The sequence below is a fragment of the Centruroides vittatus genome, unplaced genomic scaffold, assembly GCF_030686945.1.
Source record: "Centruroides vittatus isolate TY-2023 unplaced genomic scaffold, ASM3068694v2 contig_766, whole genome shotgun sequence".
NCBI lineage: Eukaryota > Metazoa > Arthropoda > Arachnida > Scorpiones > Buthidae > Centruroides > Centruroides vittatus.
The window spans coordinates 657,865-674,695 of NW_027122495.1; the positions used below are offsets into that span (position 1 = coordinate 657,865).

At 30.5% G+C, this 16,831-nt stretch overlaps 2 protein-coding genes across 3 annotated transcripts in view; one reads left to right on the forward strand and one right to left on the reverse strand.

The window, feature by feature from the left end:
* LOC136981503 (dnaJ homolog subfamily C member 5-like) overlaps positions 1-8,014 on the reverse strand; it is a 37,256-nt gene extending 29,242 nt beyond the window's left edge. For both annotated transcript variants that reach the window (XM_067277811.1, XM_067277810.1), the window contains exon 1: positions 7,848-8,014. In XM_067277811.1, coding sequence (XP_067133912.1) covers positions 7,848-7,873 — 26 coding nt within the window. In that variant the 5' untranslated portion in view covers positions 7,874-8,014. The remainder of the gene's footprint in view (positions 1-7,847) is intronic.
* The window catches only part of LOC136981509 (uncharacterized), a 177,235-nt gene continuing 160,634 nt past the window's right edge, over positions 231-16,831 (forward strand). Inside the window, exon 1 of the mRNA XM_067277814.1 lies at positions 231-251. The gene's annotated coding sequence lies outside the window, so the exon portion shown is untranslated. The remainder of the gene's footprint in view (positions 252-16,831) is intronic.

Genomic DNA, 16,831 nt, shown 5'->3' on the forward strand with positions numbered 1-16,831 from the left:
GAGTTGAAAGTTGAAATTTTGTACACAGTTAGTATATGTTCTCATGATGTACCCTAAGAAGGAATTTTATGAAATCCCCTGCGGGGAGAGGGAGAAGGTTAAGAATTAACCAGAACTCAAATTCTACTGTACTATTTAGATGCGGTTTTTGCATTTTTGCGGAAAATCAAACATATTTTTAAACCCATCTAAAATTTCTCTAATTAGGCTCAGAAAACGGTAAACCTAATTCTTGCACCCAGTGAAAACAGGTAAGGTCAGCTATAATCTAAATCTTTGCTATCGTTACTTTTTGCCCGAGCAAACTTTTTGCCAGGCTCATCTGCTTGTGCTTTGTAACTGTAGTGCTTGGTTGTCCACTATGGGGGGGTCATCATTTAGTGATGTTTTCCTATTTGATTTATTGAATCACATGACTTTTGAATACGAACCATGCTGAAAAGTTGGATGTAGAAGACGTCTGTATTAAAATAATAGAAAAAAAGCACAACTAGGAAGAACATTTGCAATACAACATGCTCTTAATGATGAGTAATTATTTTTTTATATATTAGCAGTGGTTTTATGGTTTTAGTATCATAATTTAATAAAGGAGAACAAGTTATAGTGCATTTAAATTTGTGAAACATTTCTTTACAGTATCGTATTGTTTTAGTTGCAATAAAAACTGCACTCTTAACTGTTGTCACTAAACATCCAAATATCTCGGTGTTAGATTACGTTGTCTAAATAGTTCTTTAAATGTTTCTGTATTAACAAATGTATTTCTGTATAATATTAATAGAGGTCTGAATAATTTATATTTTTCTTTCAAAACATTTACAGCCAGTTTAGTTCCATTTTGAACCCACCCAATATATTTAAAAATTCAACACTGATGTTTGCATATATAGATAGAACAACAAATATTGGCTCCATTATTATTCTGAAAAACACACAATATCTTTTTGACCAATTTTCAATTATTACATGCAAGTAGTTCTTAACTTTTGGATAACTGTTTTTTCATATTCATATCTCTAAATCATATCTTGCAAACGAAATTTGGACTTTCATACATTTTCAGCCAACAAACAATGTTTTTGTACAGTGACACTTTGATAGTTTTAATTAAATTACAGTTACACAGTAAGACCCCGCCTAATGCTGTTTCGGCATTACACAGTAGTATTGAAATTCCCCAAGATCGCACACAGTGTTGGGATCGAGGCGTAATATCAAATTTTAAAGCTTATTATCTGCAGCGGACATTCCGACAACTGATTGATAAAACAGATGGAGCAGATAAACAATCCATTAGAGATTTTTGGAAAAACTAGAATATCATGGATGCTGTAGACAACATCAATCTTTCCTGGAATGAGGTGACCGAGAAATGTTTGAAAGGAGTATGGAAGAATGTATGGCCGGAGCTAAGCAAGGATGTTGACACAAGAGAATCCATTGTTGATGCTCGACTAAATTGTCAAGCTAGCTAATGAAACAGGGTTGGATAATATAAATGCGCAGGCTATTGAAGAATTATTGCAAGTTACAACTGGAGAAAGTTTTTCCAACGATCGATCTAAAAGACTTGTAGAACAACAGGTGCATGAAGATGACGAAATTAGCATTTCTGAAGATGAGGAACAAAAGGAACTTTCAACGGATTTTCTAAAAAAAGTTTAGCCACTATAACAGAAATTATGGATCAGTTTATACAAAATGATTTCAATTTTGATAGAAGTTCAAAGTCAAGACGAAGTGTCATGGATGCGATGTCTTGCTATCGACAACTGCTTGCTGAACGAAACAGGAAAAGGCAAACGACGTTAGATGACTTCTTCACAAAGAAACAAAAGATGTCAAATGAGGAAGAACCTTCCTCATCACAAACATAACTTCTTTACTCAAACTTTTTTTTTATTTTCATGAATGTTTTATGAATAAATTTCGATATTAGCAATAAATAAGTCTATAATTAATGTAATAAAAAAGTATTTAACAATAAATGTTACAAAATAAAACAAAAAAAAAACTGATAAATTTTCTTATTCTCTGTTCTGTTTCATGTATCCCCTTATTTACATGTTAAGATGACCTTGTTTAACGCTGTTTCGTTTAGCGCTCTGTCATCTAGGAACGCATCCCCGCGTTAAGCGGGGTCTTACTGTAATTATAGAATTTCTAATAAGGATAGGAATTTTATTATTTTTAGCTCCCAGGAAACAGAATTCCTTTCGTAACAAGCAACTCTAATGTTCAACTTTTGAAATATGACTTGTAAATATGTTTAGAAATGTATGTCCAAACTGTTTATTTTGCATGTAGTACATGCATGCAAAATAAATAGTTTATAATAAGAAAATAAAGCTAATTTTTAAAAATTAAATTACAGCATCATTTTTTGTTCAGAAATTAAAATATTAATGATAAATACAAATATTTAAAATTTTAAAAATCTAAGACAAGACGACAACTATAAGAAATTCTGGTCTGAGGTTTACGAAACTGATGAGCATTTTTAGCATCATTAATAGGCCAGTTCAGTTCAAATATCATAAAACCTATAGAATTTTATAGTAAATATTAAAATCTTGGCAGACTATTTAATTTTTTTAAATATAAAAAGTTTGCAAATATCTTCGCTTTCTTTCCGCATATAAGAATTCTGTTTGAGCATTGCTGGATTATAAGATGGAAAGATAAGATATTCACAAAGTTTTTATATTTTTAAAAGAATTTTATAGGTTTTTGGGGGTGGATTTTCTTATGGTTGTCTTCTTGTATTATATCTTCCGGTTTACAAAAAGTTTTAAAGTAATTTTAAAACTTCTTTTCTATGTAAAACTCATTTCTCTTGTATCAAGAAAAATCAAATTTAATGACAAGCATTTCACAAATGCTAAATGCTTAAAGACTGATATCTGGTTGCAGTGAATCAGTATTCTATATATATTGCACAGGAAAAGTGTAACAAAAAAAAGCATTGCTACATTGGAGTTTAAAAAACAAAGCTGTAGTGCTCTCAGACATGTTTTTACATTTTGTTTTTTAATCATCATTAAAGCAAATATTTCTTTACATCCTATACAACAGAACAATGCTATATTATTTATTTTAATATTCAGTCAACCATAAATGATAAACAAAATCTTACAACTTCCTTATCTTGTTGGAAACAAAATATGCCCATTATGCATCTATTATAAATTGTATTGTTTAAAATTCAGTTTGGGTCTAAAAAAAACTTGAAAACAAGCCAGGAAATTATCCAGAATATAAATTCTTAATAGCAATTTGTTGTATTTTATTTTTTAACTACATATTTATTTATTATTAATTTCATTGACACTTTCATTTCAAAAACAGGAGAAACTATTCAGTTAAAATAGCAAAATTTAATTATCTTTTATTGCATACCATTTTTTTTTTTTCTAATTATTTCAAAATTCATTGTTTAAAGAATGCTGGAATTTCAATACTATTCATTTAAACTAATATGTTAATTTAAATTATAATTAAAGGATTTTTATATATATGTAATATTTGATACGTAGCCATGTATCTTTGTATCTTTTTAAAATTTATGTTAGATAGATAATAAAATTACAGAAGTTATACTGGCAGAAAGCCAGTCATTGACTTATAATTTGTCATGCTATAGATTGATATATAGAAGTTTGATAATGTCATTCACACTCCAAAATTTTATTAATGCAAACAATTATACGTGGTACGATCCAAAAGTTCGGGGACGGCAGTAATCTATGACAACAAAAGCATGTATTTGAAGTTACAGCATATGAAATGGATTCTACTAAATCACCTCTACGTGTTCAGGTTAATTTCACCAATGCCATGTGATTAAACCACAAGCACTGCTGTTTTTTCTGGAGATAGTTACCTTTGTTCTGCAACGTAATAAAAGTGGAGTTTCAAGAACAACCTCCAACATTTCGACTTTGCCATGGTAGAATCACCGTACACCTTTCTTAGCAATTTTAAAGTCTCTGTAGGTGTTTTATCTAAATGCTGACAAAATTTAATGTTGGAGGTTGTTCTTGAAACGCCACTTTTATTACGTCGCAGAACAAAGGTAACTATCTCCGGAAAAAAACAGCAGCGCTCGCGGTTTAATCACATGACATGGGTGAAATTAACCTGAACGCGTAGAGGTGGTTTGGTAGAATCCATTTCATACGCTGTAACTTCAAATACATGCTTTTGTTGTCATAGATTACTGCAGACCCCGAACTTTTGGATCGTACCACGTATAAAAACAAATCAAGAAGCCAAAGAAAGTTCAATATAAAATATGTATTGAATCCAGAAATTAAATAAGTAAATTTAAATGATCCTGAAGTCTTTCAACTATGGATTTGATGTAACAAAATATACAGAAACTGGAGAGAGAGAAACCTTTTATGGATATGATCATGTATATCTTAAATATAAGCTCTTCAGTCTAATTAAAATTTATATAATCTTTATAGACAAAAAATTCTCATTAATTCTTAGTGTGACATTTCCAGATCCATCATCACAATATAAGATTATAATTAATTAAATACAAAATCCTACAAAAGTAACAGATTTTTTTCATCTTTATACAAATCATTAACCTAATAAAATTAATAAAATAAAATTTTTAAAGATTTTTGTAAGATTTATAGATGTAATAATTTATATTACATACTACAAATACAGCATTTTATTTATATTATTTACATATGTGCTTCAGAAAGTAACTGTACTTTATAAAATATAAAATAAAACCTAACCTATCTACATATTTATTTAATATATTATATTATATTTAACATATTTATATACTGCTCTCTCTATATATATATATAATAATAATATATTATATATATATATATATATAAACCAATAATTCTTTTTTCTTTCACAACTTTATCCAAAAATAATGCACAAGATCTAAACTGTGATATACAAAGTGCTAAATTTATTATTTTAGGTATTAAGTAATTAAAAAATTATTCAAATAAATAGAAAAATGCAAGCTACATTTTATGCTATCAAATTATATTTAAAATATATTAAACTATAAAAAATATATAATTAAAACAACCATCATCATATTTATTCTAAAATCCTTTAACCTTGAACATGTTACACTTAAATTACAATGAAAGTACTCTATAATTTTGTACTTTATGTGCCAATGTATATTTTATTTAATTTACAATGTTAAAAAGCAATTTGTCTTTTATTCCCTCCTCTACTCACATTCATAAAAGCAACGATTTTATAAATAAAATTACATTTTGTTTAAACTTTAATTTAATGCCTCACCATGGTTCGAAACAAATTATATGAAAGTGTCAGTTGTATGAATATGTAGAATGGTTAATGATATGTTCAAATATCTTTTATTTTAATCACCATTATTTTAATTAAAATTGATGACAATTAAGTCATTATATTATAATACATGTACAGTTTTGTTTTTCCTTTTCTCCATTTTATTTAGTTTTTATCACCTTATTTTTATCTTTTGTGAATATTTCATATAATCTAATTCTGTTATGCAACAAGGAAATTCTATGTAATAAATAATTTAAATTGTTTAATTTAAAATTGCTTTTCATATTGATAATAAATCTTTACTTTTTTATTTAATAAATATTTTGTTGTTCCTTATTGCATAGAGAAATTCTAGATTTCACGATTAAATATGGCCACATATTTATCATTGGAAGTCAAATAAAAAACATTTTATTTTTAATGTTTAAACACTTGTTTCTTAATATTTTTATTTCAAATATAAATATATAAAATCTTGGACTTGTTCTGATAACAAATAACACCATTTTATTAAGAAACATGAATCAATTTATTGTCTATTTACCTAACAAAATATTTATAAAATGTTTATTGCATCATTTGACTCATAAAATTTTTTAAAAGCTACATTTACAAAACACAGTCCAAAATAGCATCAATGAAAATGGAAAGAGTTTTGGTTGAATCAATCTTTACTTTATAAGCATCTATTACTCACCAAGTGTAAGTTTAACATTCAAACATACATACCTTAATACTGAAACATATTCTTATCTTCTACATTAATTAAGAAATACATTAAGAAAAAACTATTAGACTGATACTTTTAAACACCAATTTACATGCAGAGCACTCGAGAAGCCTACACAGAAAGGTCAATGCCATCAAAAAAATTTTTTAGTGCTTTCCAGTATGTCAATAATTTTGCCGCAGATCATTCGTCCTAAATTTTAAAAAGTTTTTTATATCTATTGGAACCTTTATATTTTTTTACCAATAATTTTTTAAAGCACTATTAATTTACCTATTAAAGTAATAAAAAAAATTTTTTATATTATAAATTGTCTTTTTTTCTATATTTTAAATGTATAGATGAGATTGTATAATATATAATACTCAACAATTATATTATATAGAACAAATACCGGTATATTAAATTCTATATCTGAATAGACGCTAGACAAATTTTTACACAAAATATTTAATCTTAGAATCCACAGTTTTATATACTGAGAAGTAATAAATTTTTAATAAAACAACACTTAAAAAGTGTATATCAAGTTTATATATGATAAAAAAAAACATTAATTAAAACCAAAAATACTACCTTATTGGGGTCAAAAAGGTTTAAAACTGAAAATAGTGTGTTTTCAGGCTTCTTTAAGTTATTTTCAGGGAATACAGACCAGAAATGCACAAAACTATCAACAAGTCAAGATTTTTCTTCCAATAACCAGATTTAATAGTAAGACAAATGTTCAAATTCACAGCCCAACTTCAGGTCAATCTCAACGTACAATGGCTGGAAGAAAAACATCTGGTCAACAATTGCAATTTCAAAATTCATTCGAGCGTAACTTTCAAAACACAGGAGAGATACTGCTTTTGGGAATATAAAAAGTGGAACTCGCAACAACCAATTAACCGTGCAAAAACAATTAACATTCAAGCGACGAACGTTTTCATAAGCCCTTCTGGACTCTTTGGGCTTCTTTTTAATTCAAAATGGGCCAGCAGTTAACATTCAAATATAAAATTGAACAATAAGAGATTTTGAATACCATACGTGCATACGTTTCCCATAAGATGTTTATATAAGATTGAACAGTAGGATGAGTCCAAACGCAGATAACCTCTGTGCAAATGTTCTCCTTTAATACGATTGAAAATTAAATATCATCGTCTAGCAAGGAACTTTCAGGAATCCCATCGATAAAATATCAAGCAATAAAGTATTCAAACGGCTGCAAATACATAAATATTTAAATGCAGCAAAACAGCAGTCTAACACAATATATAATCCAATAAGGTTTAATCCAGAATATCACAAATGCGGCACAATAGTTTACGTATAACCCAAACAAGCATTTCGGGAAGGCATTTAATCTGTCAGATAGAATCACACACATTCAAGAATGTAGCAGAAATAAGTGTTATAAGTTATAAAAGGGCAAACCCTGCCATCCCTCCCTTACACAATGAATAATACAACAATTGAGAAGGCAAAACATGTATACAAATGTCAGGTGTTAACCAAAGTATTGTGAATAACGCCTTTATTTTCTATAGGAGAATTGAAAGTCAGATTTAATTGTTGGAATTAAATATAAAAGTTGGGTGAAAGCTACTTATGGTTTATTTATCAAATAGTTTTAAATCTGGAAAGCAAATAGAAACTTTACTCGCACTGACTTCATTTTTAAGTAAAGTAGAAAAATGCAACAATATACAGCAAATGATTTGATTTTATTTAAAAATGAAGAAAATGCCGGCTTAAAATTAGAAGTTAAAATTTAAAATTCAACAGAATAAAAGCATATTCGGGTGTAACTTACGATAACCTTCGACTAGCCGTCGCCATTCGGATAAGTATAGAAATAATCTACGTGAAATAATATCAAGAAAACGACAAGTCGACTGGACGAAATGATTTTTTTTACGGGAGGATCATTCGATCAATCTGAATATAGTAGCCGCCATAACACCGGAAGTGGTGCGCCCTCTATCGGTTTATTTCGAAATTGGAAACTTTTAAAATGAAGTTACGTAATTATGTAAAATTGTATTTTTATAAATATATTATAAAAAGCAGTGATTTTACCAAGCCCATTATGGGTTCGGCCAGGCCCAAATGGGGCGCAGGATGACGAGGAACGGAGACCGACATATGCCGGACCCAGTCTCATTTATTTTGGGCCTGGTCAAAACCAAGGCCAGAGTCGGTAGATTAACTGGTCTTTCGACTTCCTATCTTCGCTAGTAGCTAAAATCAACTAGAGACAAATGTTACCACCAGGGGCATTGCAATCACTACAAGAGCGCTAGATCGAATCTCAGTGAGGTCGAATATTTTTTTTTTATTGAAAGTTATATATAACCTTCGAGTTCGATTTCATAATTTTCTATGAATTTTATTATAAGAATGAAAAGGCTTTTATTTAAACCCAAAACCAGGTTTATGGATAAATAAATGACACTTAATAAAACATTAAACACCTTCCATCGCTGAGAAATGTTTATTTAATAAAGATTGATATTCAGTTAAATGAATGACAAGGAACAAAACTGACATAATAGTACAATTATTATACGTTAAAAATTTATTATACATACAAACAAATTATATTACACATAATTATAATTATAATAGTAATTATTATTATTTGCGCTATTAAAATTTACTTTAAGTGAGAAATTTTTCTATGTTTTTTACTTTCAATTGATGAAATAAATGATTGATTAATCGTTCGCGTGAAAAAATGCAATCGACAGGTAACAAAAAAGTGCAAAAATCTGGAGGTCAAGTAGGACTTGTGACCAGCATTGTGGCATCCTATCATCAATGTAACAGAACACTGATTTAATATAATATCCATTATTGAAAAATAAACATTCATGTTTGGGTTTGTTAATTGTTCACATACTTTGCTTTCTGCCCAGTACATCAATTGGCAAAGCTTATAGCTTGGATATAACAAACCTCCTCGAGATTTGATGAATGTAAATGTCTTCTCTGGTGCAGCATCTTCAGGTTTTGCTGTTAATATATTTTTGCATTCATCACAACCAAGTGATGGCAGCAGATGACGAACAATGTAACCTCCTAAATAATGTAAAATAAACTTAAATGTTTCTGGTGCACAATAATCGTGATCTAATAATTCATTATCAGTAGGATCTCCACAGGGCAGGCTTGGATTACAAAGCAAATTTTGTAAATGTTCTTCCAATTGTTCTTGAACTTCCTTAAATGGTTTTTTATGACTCTGAAGAAGATTTTTTAAAGTAACAAGGGAAGATCCAGGATCAGTTTGAACTGATGCTCGTTTGGGAGGACGAACCAAACTGTACACAGTCATCAGTCTATACAGGTATAAGAACTGTACTGTTGTGGGATGAGAATTGCTTCCACTTCCTTGTCTTATCATTCCAAAGAAACGCTAATTGAAAAGAAAACATAAGTTAAGAGTTTAATACAAGATTATATAATCATTACACTAAGTCAGTTTTACCTCTAATGGGTCCTGATTAAAGTGAGCTGTCAAGATATAATATGAGTTTGGAAGCAATTGTTTAATGAGTGCTGAGATACTAGTTAGCGTCAAGCGTAGATTTTCTGCTGTCTGGTGGCTCAAAAATCCCTTTTGATCACTGCTTTCAATCTGTAATCTGAATGTTTCCCATCTATTTAACCATTCTAGAGATTCTTCAATAACCTATTTTAAAAAAGTTGTTTATTAAAACATTTATAGTTTTTCCTAGTGAATCATTACTATTACCTTGAGATCATTTGAATCATGTCTGATTCCATCCTGTGGCAATCTGCGATTTAAAGCATCAAAAAGAGCATTGATGCGACGTATGAAACTTATTGTAACATCTGCATTCTTTAGGCTAGCAACCTCACGCTGTTTATAAAACAGCATAGCATCAGCAAAAGTATTACTAAATATCTATAAAGAAATGAGATAAATAAAAGTATTCTTATCAAATCAGATTATATAAGTAAAAAAAAAAAAAAGTGTTACTTGAGCTGCCAGCAATACACTCATTCTCTGGAAGTTATTCGGATTAACATGTATTTCAGTTACTTTGGAACATGCCTTTAATCCCTTTGGTAATTTGGAATCTTCATCAACAACTGCTTTAAAATGCTGTAATTCAACCCTTCCTTCAGGAAACTAAAAGTAAAAATGAAGAATAATGCAATGGCTTATATTATAAATTAGGTGAAAACACTTTATTTTCTTAGTTTTACCTGAAAGTATCTACTTTTCAAAAGATTGTTTCGCATACATTTTAAAATATGTGGTACATCAATAATTGCCAGTACTTGTCTATCTGCAGCAGGATTTGTAAATGAGCATTGTACATTATTTGTGTCTGCACAAATTCCTAAAGTTTTTAAAGCTGCTTTGTTTGTGCTGGCACGATCACAAACTATTGCATTGACTATTATGCCACACTGCTCTAAATGAATAATTGCTTGCAAAATAAGTTTTGCAACAGTAGTACCTAGGACAGAGCTTTTTGAACAGAATGTGCCAATACATTGTACCCAACTAGCAAAGTGAGGTCTGAACATAAACACTAGGCCATGATCACCTGCTGTAAATTCACTCTGTCGCAACACAGAATTATCACCACAATCAACAAGTCCAATCATTTCACCAGTAGCTTTTGAAAGTTCTATATGTTTTTGAAGTGTAATTTCATCAAAAATTAAAACTCCCTGGCATTCTGTTTGTGGAATAGTCTCCAATTTTGACTTTAAAATAACAAAAAGATCTTCATCAAATCCAAATTTGGCATTAATGCCTCTAATATATTGATGCAGTGTAGACTGACAAGGTAAAGGCAAGTAATCATTATTTCTCAAAAATTCATAGACAGATGGTGACCTAATTTTTAAAAGCAAACAGTCAAGTAACCAATTAATGTCATATCTCATACCCTTTTTGCTTTTTATATGGCATGCTTTCAGCATGTGCTCTATTACAAGTTTCTGTCTCGGTGGTAAGGAATCAAGTTTATCAGCTGACAACTGTTTTATTTTAAGTTCAGCATTTTCTTGATGAAGCTTGAGATTTTCTGTTTGAAGAGTTTTCAGTTTCTTCTTATAGATCATCTTTTGCTTTCTGCACCGATACAAATCCTCTTTGACTTTTAACAATTCAGACTGCAAAGCAGAGATTTTATTGACATATAACAGCTCAGGATGCTGTGTAGTTGCTGCTTCAGATGTGAAGGGTTCTTCTATTTCATTTTCTACAGTTGTTACTTAAGAGTGTGTATCATGCAAATCTAATGATTGATAAAAAAATATTTAAAAAATCAGACAATTAATCTTAAAGTATTTATAAGAAAAGTTAGGCCACAGAGAGATAGCCCTCAGTGAATCACAGTGGGTCTCACAAACCCAGCTCAATCTTTAGTTAGCATTTTTTAAATATAAAATGTTCCTTAAAAATACTGAAAAAATTTATATTTTTCTAACTTTTCGGCCCGATCAACATGAGATTAGAACGTTTTTTTTATTTGATTTTACTTAGACTAGATGTCTTAAGCTTCCAATCGAAAAATTTATATTAAAACACAGGGTCCGAGAGACCCACTGCAACTCAGGCAAGGGCAAAAAGTTACATGGCTCACTAAGGATTAAGATTACATAAAAAACATATAAATATTTACCTTTGGTATTGACTTTTCGGTATCTCTTCGTAGATGGTTCTTCATTTCTTGTGAGACATCGCGTTGATCGTTTTTGAGGTACAGACTTACTAATGTACTTAGGACAATTAGGGAAGTTTGATGGATATGCAGCTGACGTTAATGCCCAGCGATCTCGTGGAATTTCTACTTTCTCTCCATTTATAACATGGGAGTAGGTTTTTAAAATAAATCTACTCGCAAAATGTACGTCACAAACATAACATTTACTTGTTAGCATCTTGTCGTCTCGTGGAATGCATCGCATCCACTTCTCAATCTTATCGCTAGGAACACGGAAGAAATGTCTCTTTTCGTTCGATGACTTATATCCTGCCTTGCATCCTGGCACAAAGCACGTTGGCATTTTTATGTAGCTAAAAAAAACAATTATTATAGGTCGAAATCACTGAGTTCCGTAAATCCAAAGCAAGAACAACGCTCTTCTGCGAACAGTGGCGCAACTAGCGGCAAATATTGTCTCTAGCTAAGTTTGAACTATTAGTCGAAAGACCAGTTAATCTACCGACTCTGACCAAGGCCCTAGAATATAAGGTTAGCTCATACAGCCGATTTAGCCACTTCCTGCCAGATTCCGGACATACGTCATCCGTAGTCGATCCGTGGTCGAGCGACTGCTTCACCACAGTAAGCGAGGGAAGAAAGTTTTGGAATTTTACTATTTTTGTTACTTTGTTCAACATTTTTTAGACTCATATTCTTCGAAGGTAAATATATCTATCGTTATTACTATTATTAAGCATAATTATGTCGATAATTATATCGATAAAAATTGTACGGAAGTAACAAAAGTGTTCCTAGAACCGTTTGATATTCTGTTGTTGTTTTTACTCTTCGTTCTGTAGAAATTTCAGACTATGATTACGGATAAAATATATTTATTACTAAAATACTTAAAAATACTAAGAATAGTTTTATGCATGTATAAAAATAATATCTGCACGATGAAACGACGACTACAAATAATAAGCAGGCCCCGTAACAGGATGGTAACACTTTTAAGATGTTTTATATATTTAGTATAAATTTCTTGTGGTGTTATTTATTTGTATAATAATTTTTATGTAAATGTTAATACTACTTTTTTCTACTTCAGAATATTATATCTTGATTAGATTTATTTGGGAAAATAAAAAATTACCTAAATCTTATTATTATTTTTTTTAGATGCCAGGAGCAACATATGCTGTTGCAACTTGTAATAACAGCTATTGTAAAACAAAGTTATTAAACAGGAAAGTTAGTTATTTTACATTTCCTAAAGATCCAATAATAAGAAGAAAATGGATCCATAATTGTAAAAGAAAAGATAAATTTAATCCTGATTCTTGTCACGTTTACTCTGATCATTTCGCAGAAAATGATTTGAGAGAAATTTAAAAGCTGAATTATTAGGTTTATTGGCAAGACCTAAACTAAAGAAAACTTCACTACCGACAGTAAATTTAGGAAATATAAAAAATGAAAATATTAAGCAGTCAAATGAAAGAAAGAAATCAATTAATGCATGGTTTGATGTTATGAATAGTTCAACACCCAATTTTCATTACAAAATTGATTATCCCTCCAAATGTGCTTATGGCATTAACATAACTGAACAAAATAATATACTTGATAATACAGAATAATTGAAAGTATGAGATGTGTATCTAAACAATCACTTCAAACATTTCAAAAAGGAATGCTTATATCTATTAAATCTATTAAAGATTTATTTTTCGACCTTAGTTCAATTTTCTAAATACCATTATATCTTAACATGTAAAGTAAATCAGGATTCTTTAGAAAATCTATTTTTACAGATTCGAACTAGAGGTGGTTTATATGATCATCCTAGTCCACTCGAAGTAATATATAGAGTAAGAATGATAATTTTAGGCAAATCACCAGGAATATTGCAAAATAAATTAAACACAGAAGATCAGATAACTGAAAATTATTTAATAAATGAAATGTTTGAAGAGGCAGAATTACTGCAAGAAGTTTCAGATATGTCTAGTTCTAAAGAACAAGGAATATCTGAAAATTCATGCAATGTAAATGATGATGATTTATGTGAGATATCTCAGGAAAATATAGAATTAAAAAATGATGGATTACAACATTTAGCAGGATGGATTGTGAGAAAATACAAAAAAAAAAAAAAAAAATATATTTAAAATATTGAATATTAAAATATTATAAAAAGTTTGTACCTGATTTAATTGTTTTTACGTAATACTTAATTTGTATATATTGATATCAATAATATGTTTTGTTTATAACATAAAAAATTGTTCTTTTGACAAAGTTATTTTTGTATATGTATGAGTAAATAATATCGTTTTTGGTACATGAATATTAAAAATTAAAAAAATAGACCAATATAATTTTTAGTTTTAAAAAAGAAGTCGTTTGACGATATAAATTAAATTAATTCATTTATATATAAATCACCTACGTGGGATTTACCAAAATTAATCTTTTAAGAAACTATTATTGTTATAATATAAAATAGATAAAATCGATTTCATTTACAAATTAGAAAAACGCATTTTAATTTCAACTTTACACGTAAAAATTACGAAGATTTGCTCAATATTCCGGATTTTTCTTATTTATAATCCATTTTTATTTACATTTAACAAAATATAAATCGTAATTAATGAAATATTAGCGTGTAATTAAAGCTACGAGCATCTGATCGATAATGTTTTTACCATAAGGATATAGTAAGATATTTCATTTTCGAGTAGAAGTGACGTTAAATAAACAACCAATGAGAAGCGTTTCTTCTCTATGAGCTAACCTTATATTCTAAGACCTTGGGTCAAAACCACGTATGGAGGAAAAGATCCTTTTAGTGCCCACAGAGGAAAAGAGCCAAAACTGAAAAAAGTGTTACACAAAGAAGGCTGAATATTGATATGAAACTGTTTAAAATAAAGATAAAAACTGACTTGCTGTATTTTTGTCTATTATTGTGTAGTATTTATAGACGGTGTAGTGACTGGCAGTGGTGATATTCAGCGGGTTCGCACAGGTTCGCCCGAACCTGTTGTTAAAATTTTCAGTTTTCCGAACCTTGTTAAACACACGGAACATTTCACAGTGGTTTTGTTTCTTTTAAAAAATATATTAAAATATACGTATTATACTCTGTAATACTACTAAACTAGAGCCTTATACCCCGTTCGCACCGAGCATTTCAATCTAGATTGTGAGCAAGGTCGGGGACTATGTCTTGGTGCGATCTCTCTCGACCGAAACGAGGTTTAATCGCGATCAATTCAAGACACTTCTTGAAACTAGATCCAGTCATAAGAGAGATCCCACAATCTCACGCGCGCGAGATAATACAAGATGGCTGTGGAACACGTGTCGGGCAATGGACTGCGAAGTAAAAAGAATATTGTATTTCGAGAGATGATGACATCTGTCTATTATCAGCAGTGCCATTCGGGGTGAAAAATTTCTCTGCCTAAAAAAAAAAAAGGTCGACAGCACTAATATACTATTGTTACCTGGTCTTCGTCCAGGGCCCCTTACGTTCCAAATACGCCACTGATTATTAGATATATCGGAAGATATTGTATTTATTTCTAGCCAAAACTTCCATTTCGTTTGTCGGTGATTGTCAGGGAAAAATTTTCTGCTAGCGAACCCTTTGTTAACTATTTCGAATATCACCAGTGGTGACTGGGATATATTGGAATACAGGTATACCTCGCCTTACGTCGGTAATTGGTTCCAGGAGAGGCGACGTAAGTCGAATGTACTTGTGTAGTTACGACGTAAGTCGAAACTACGGTGAAAAATGCCAATAATGAGCACTTAAAGACCGCTAAATAAGACAACACAGAAACACAGATGTTTTCATGTTTCGTTCTCTAGGATTAATGATGATTATATTAACATTTACTGTAAATGTACATATTTTAATATGATTTTAAGTCCTTTTAACGCTTTTCTAGTGATATTACGACTTCAATATTTGTGGCGGACGTATGTAAAGTCGAATAAAAAGACAAACTTGATTTTTATTTTTCCATATACTTTTTTGACAAACGACGTATAATCGAGAACGACGTAACTCGAGGTATACCTGTATATCCTGTCTGTAGATGGGTAATTGTGAGGATTTTACAAATAACACGGTACTACGTTGTTTAAGCAAGTTTAATAAATGACAACTAGAACAATTAGGACTACAAGAAATTCTCTACTACAATCACATACACGATCAGACCAACTAATTTATATGGTAAAATCTTAGGTATATCGTCCGAATATAAACTAATTAAACTCGCGTGCTCCAATTGTACAATATTTACAGGGAGATTGGTACATGGCAGATACGATTCTATACAACGATTCGTGTATAGGGGCAGTGAACAATCACCATTCACATCGGATTGATAACCATGTGGACTGAACAGTTCTGAATTAAAAATAATCCTCCCGCGAAGAACAACCACGATATAGCCTCACTTGATACTATAATTTATAAACTATATTTGCTTGAGGTATGTTCATGCCGATGTATATGGATTTCCAGATCTACGAACTCGCCGACGGTTAACCCAGTTCCTAGTCAAGGCTCATCATTTTGCCCTTCTTTCTATTCTCCGTCGGATCAGGGGCTTTACAATCCAGTCCAAGTCGAAAAGGCGGGAAAAAAGTGCCTGAACACGTGAGAACCCCCTTCTTTAAATATATCCCGCCATCCGGGACTTTCCCTTCGTCACGTGGTCTCCTTACTGTCCAATCAGTGGTTCACAACCATTAACATCCGGAGGTAGCACGTAATACAACACAGAATATTCCGCGCGAATGTGGAACAACAAAAAAATAAACACGATACAATCAAACAAACACGATTACATACTAATACAGAATTGGTAATACAAGGTAAAGAAAATATATGACAATTTACAGTAGCGAAGCACTACAATAGAAATCATCCGGAAGTAGGAAGAGTAAACTCTACCGGGAGAAAACAAAATACGGAACAATAAGCTACAATAAAAATTAATAAAATCTGTTTAAAAATAACATTCCTCCGATATTTTCATTTATTAATATGTTATAAATGGAGATAACCAGAAAA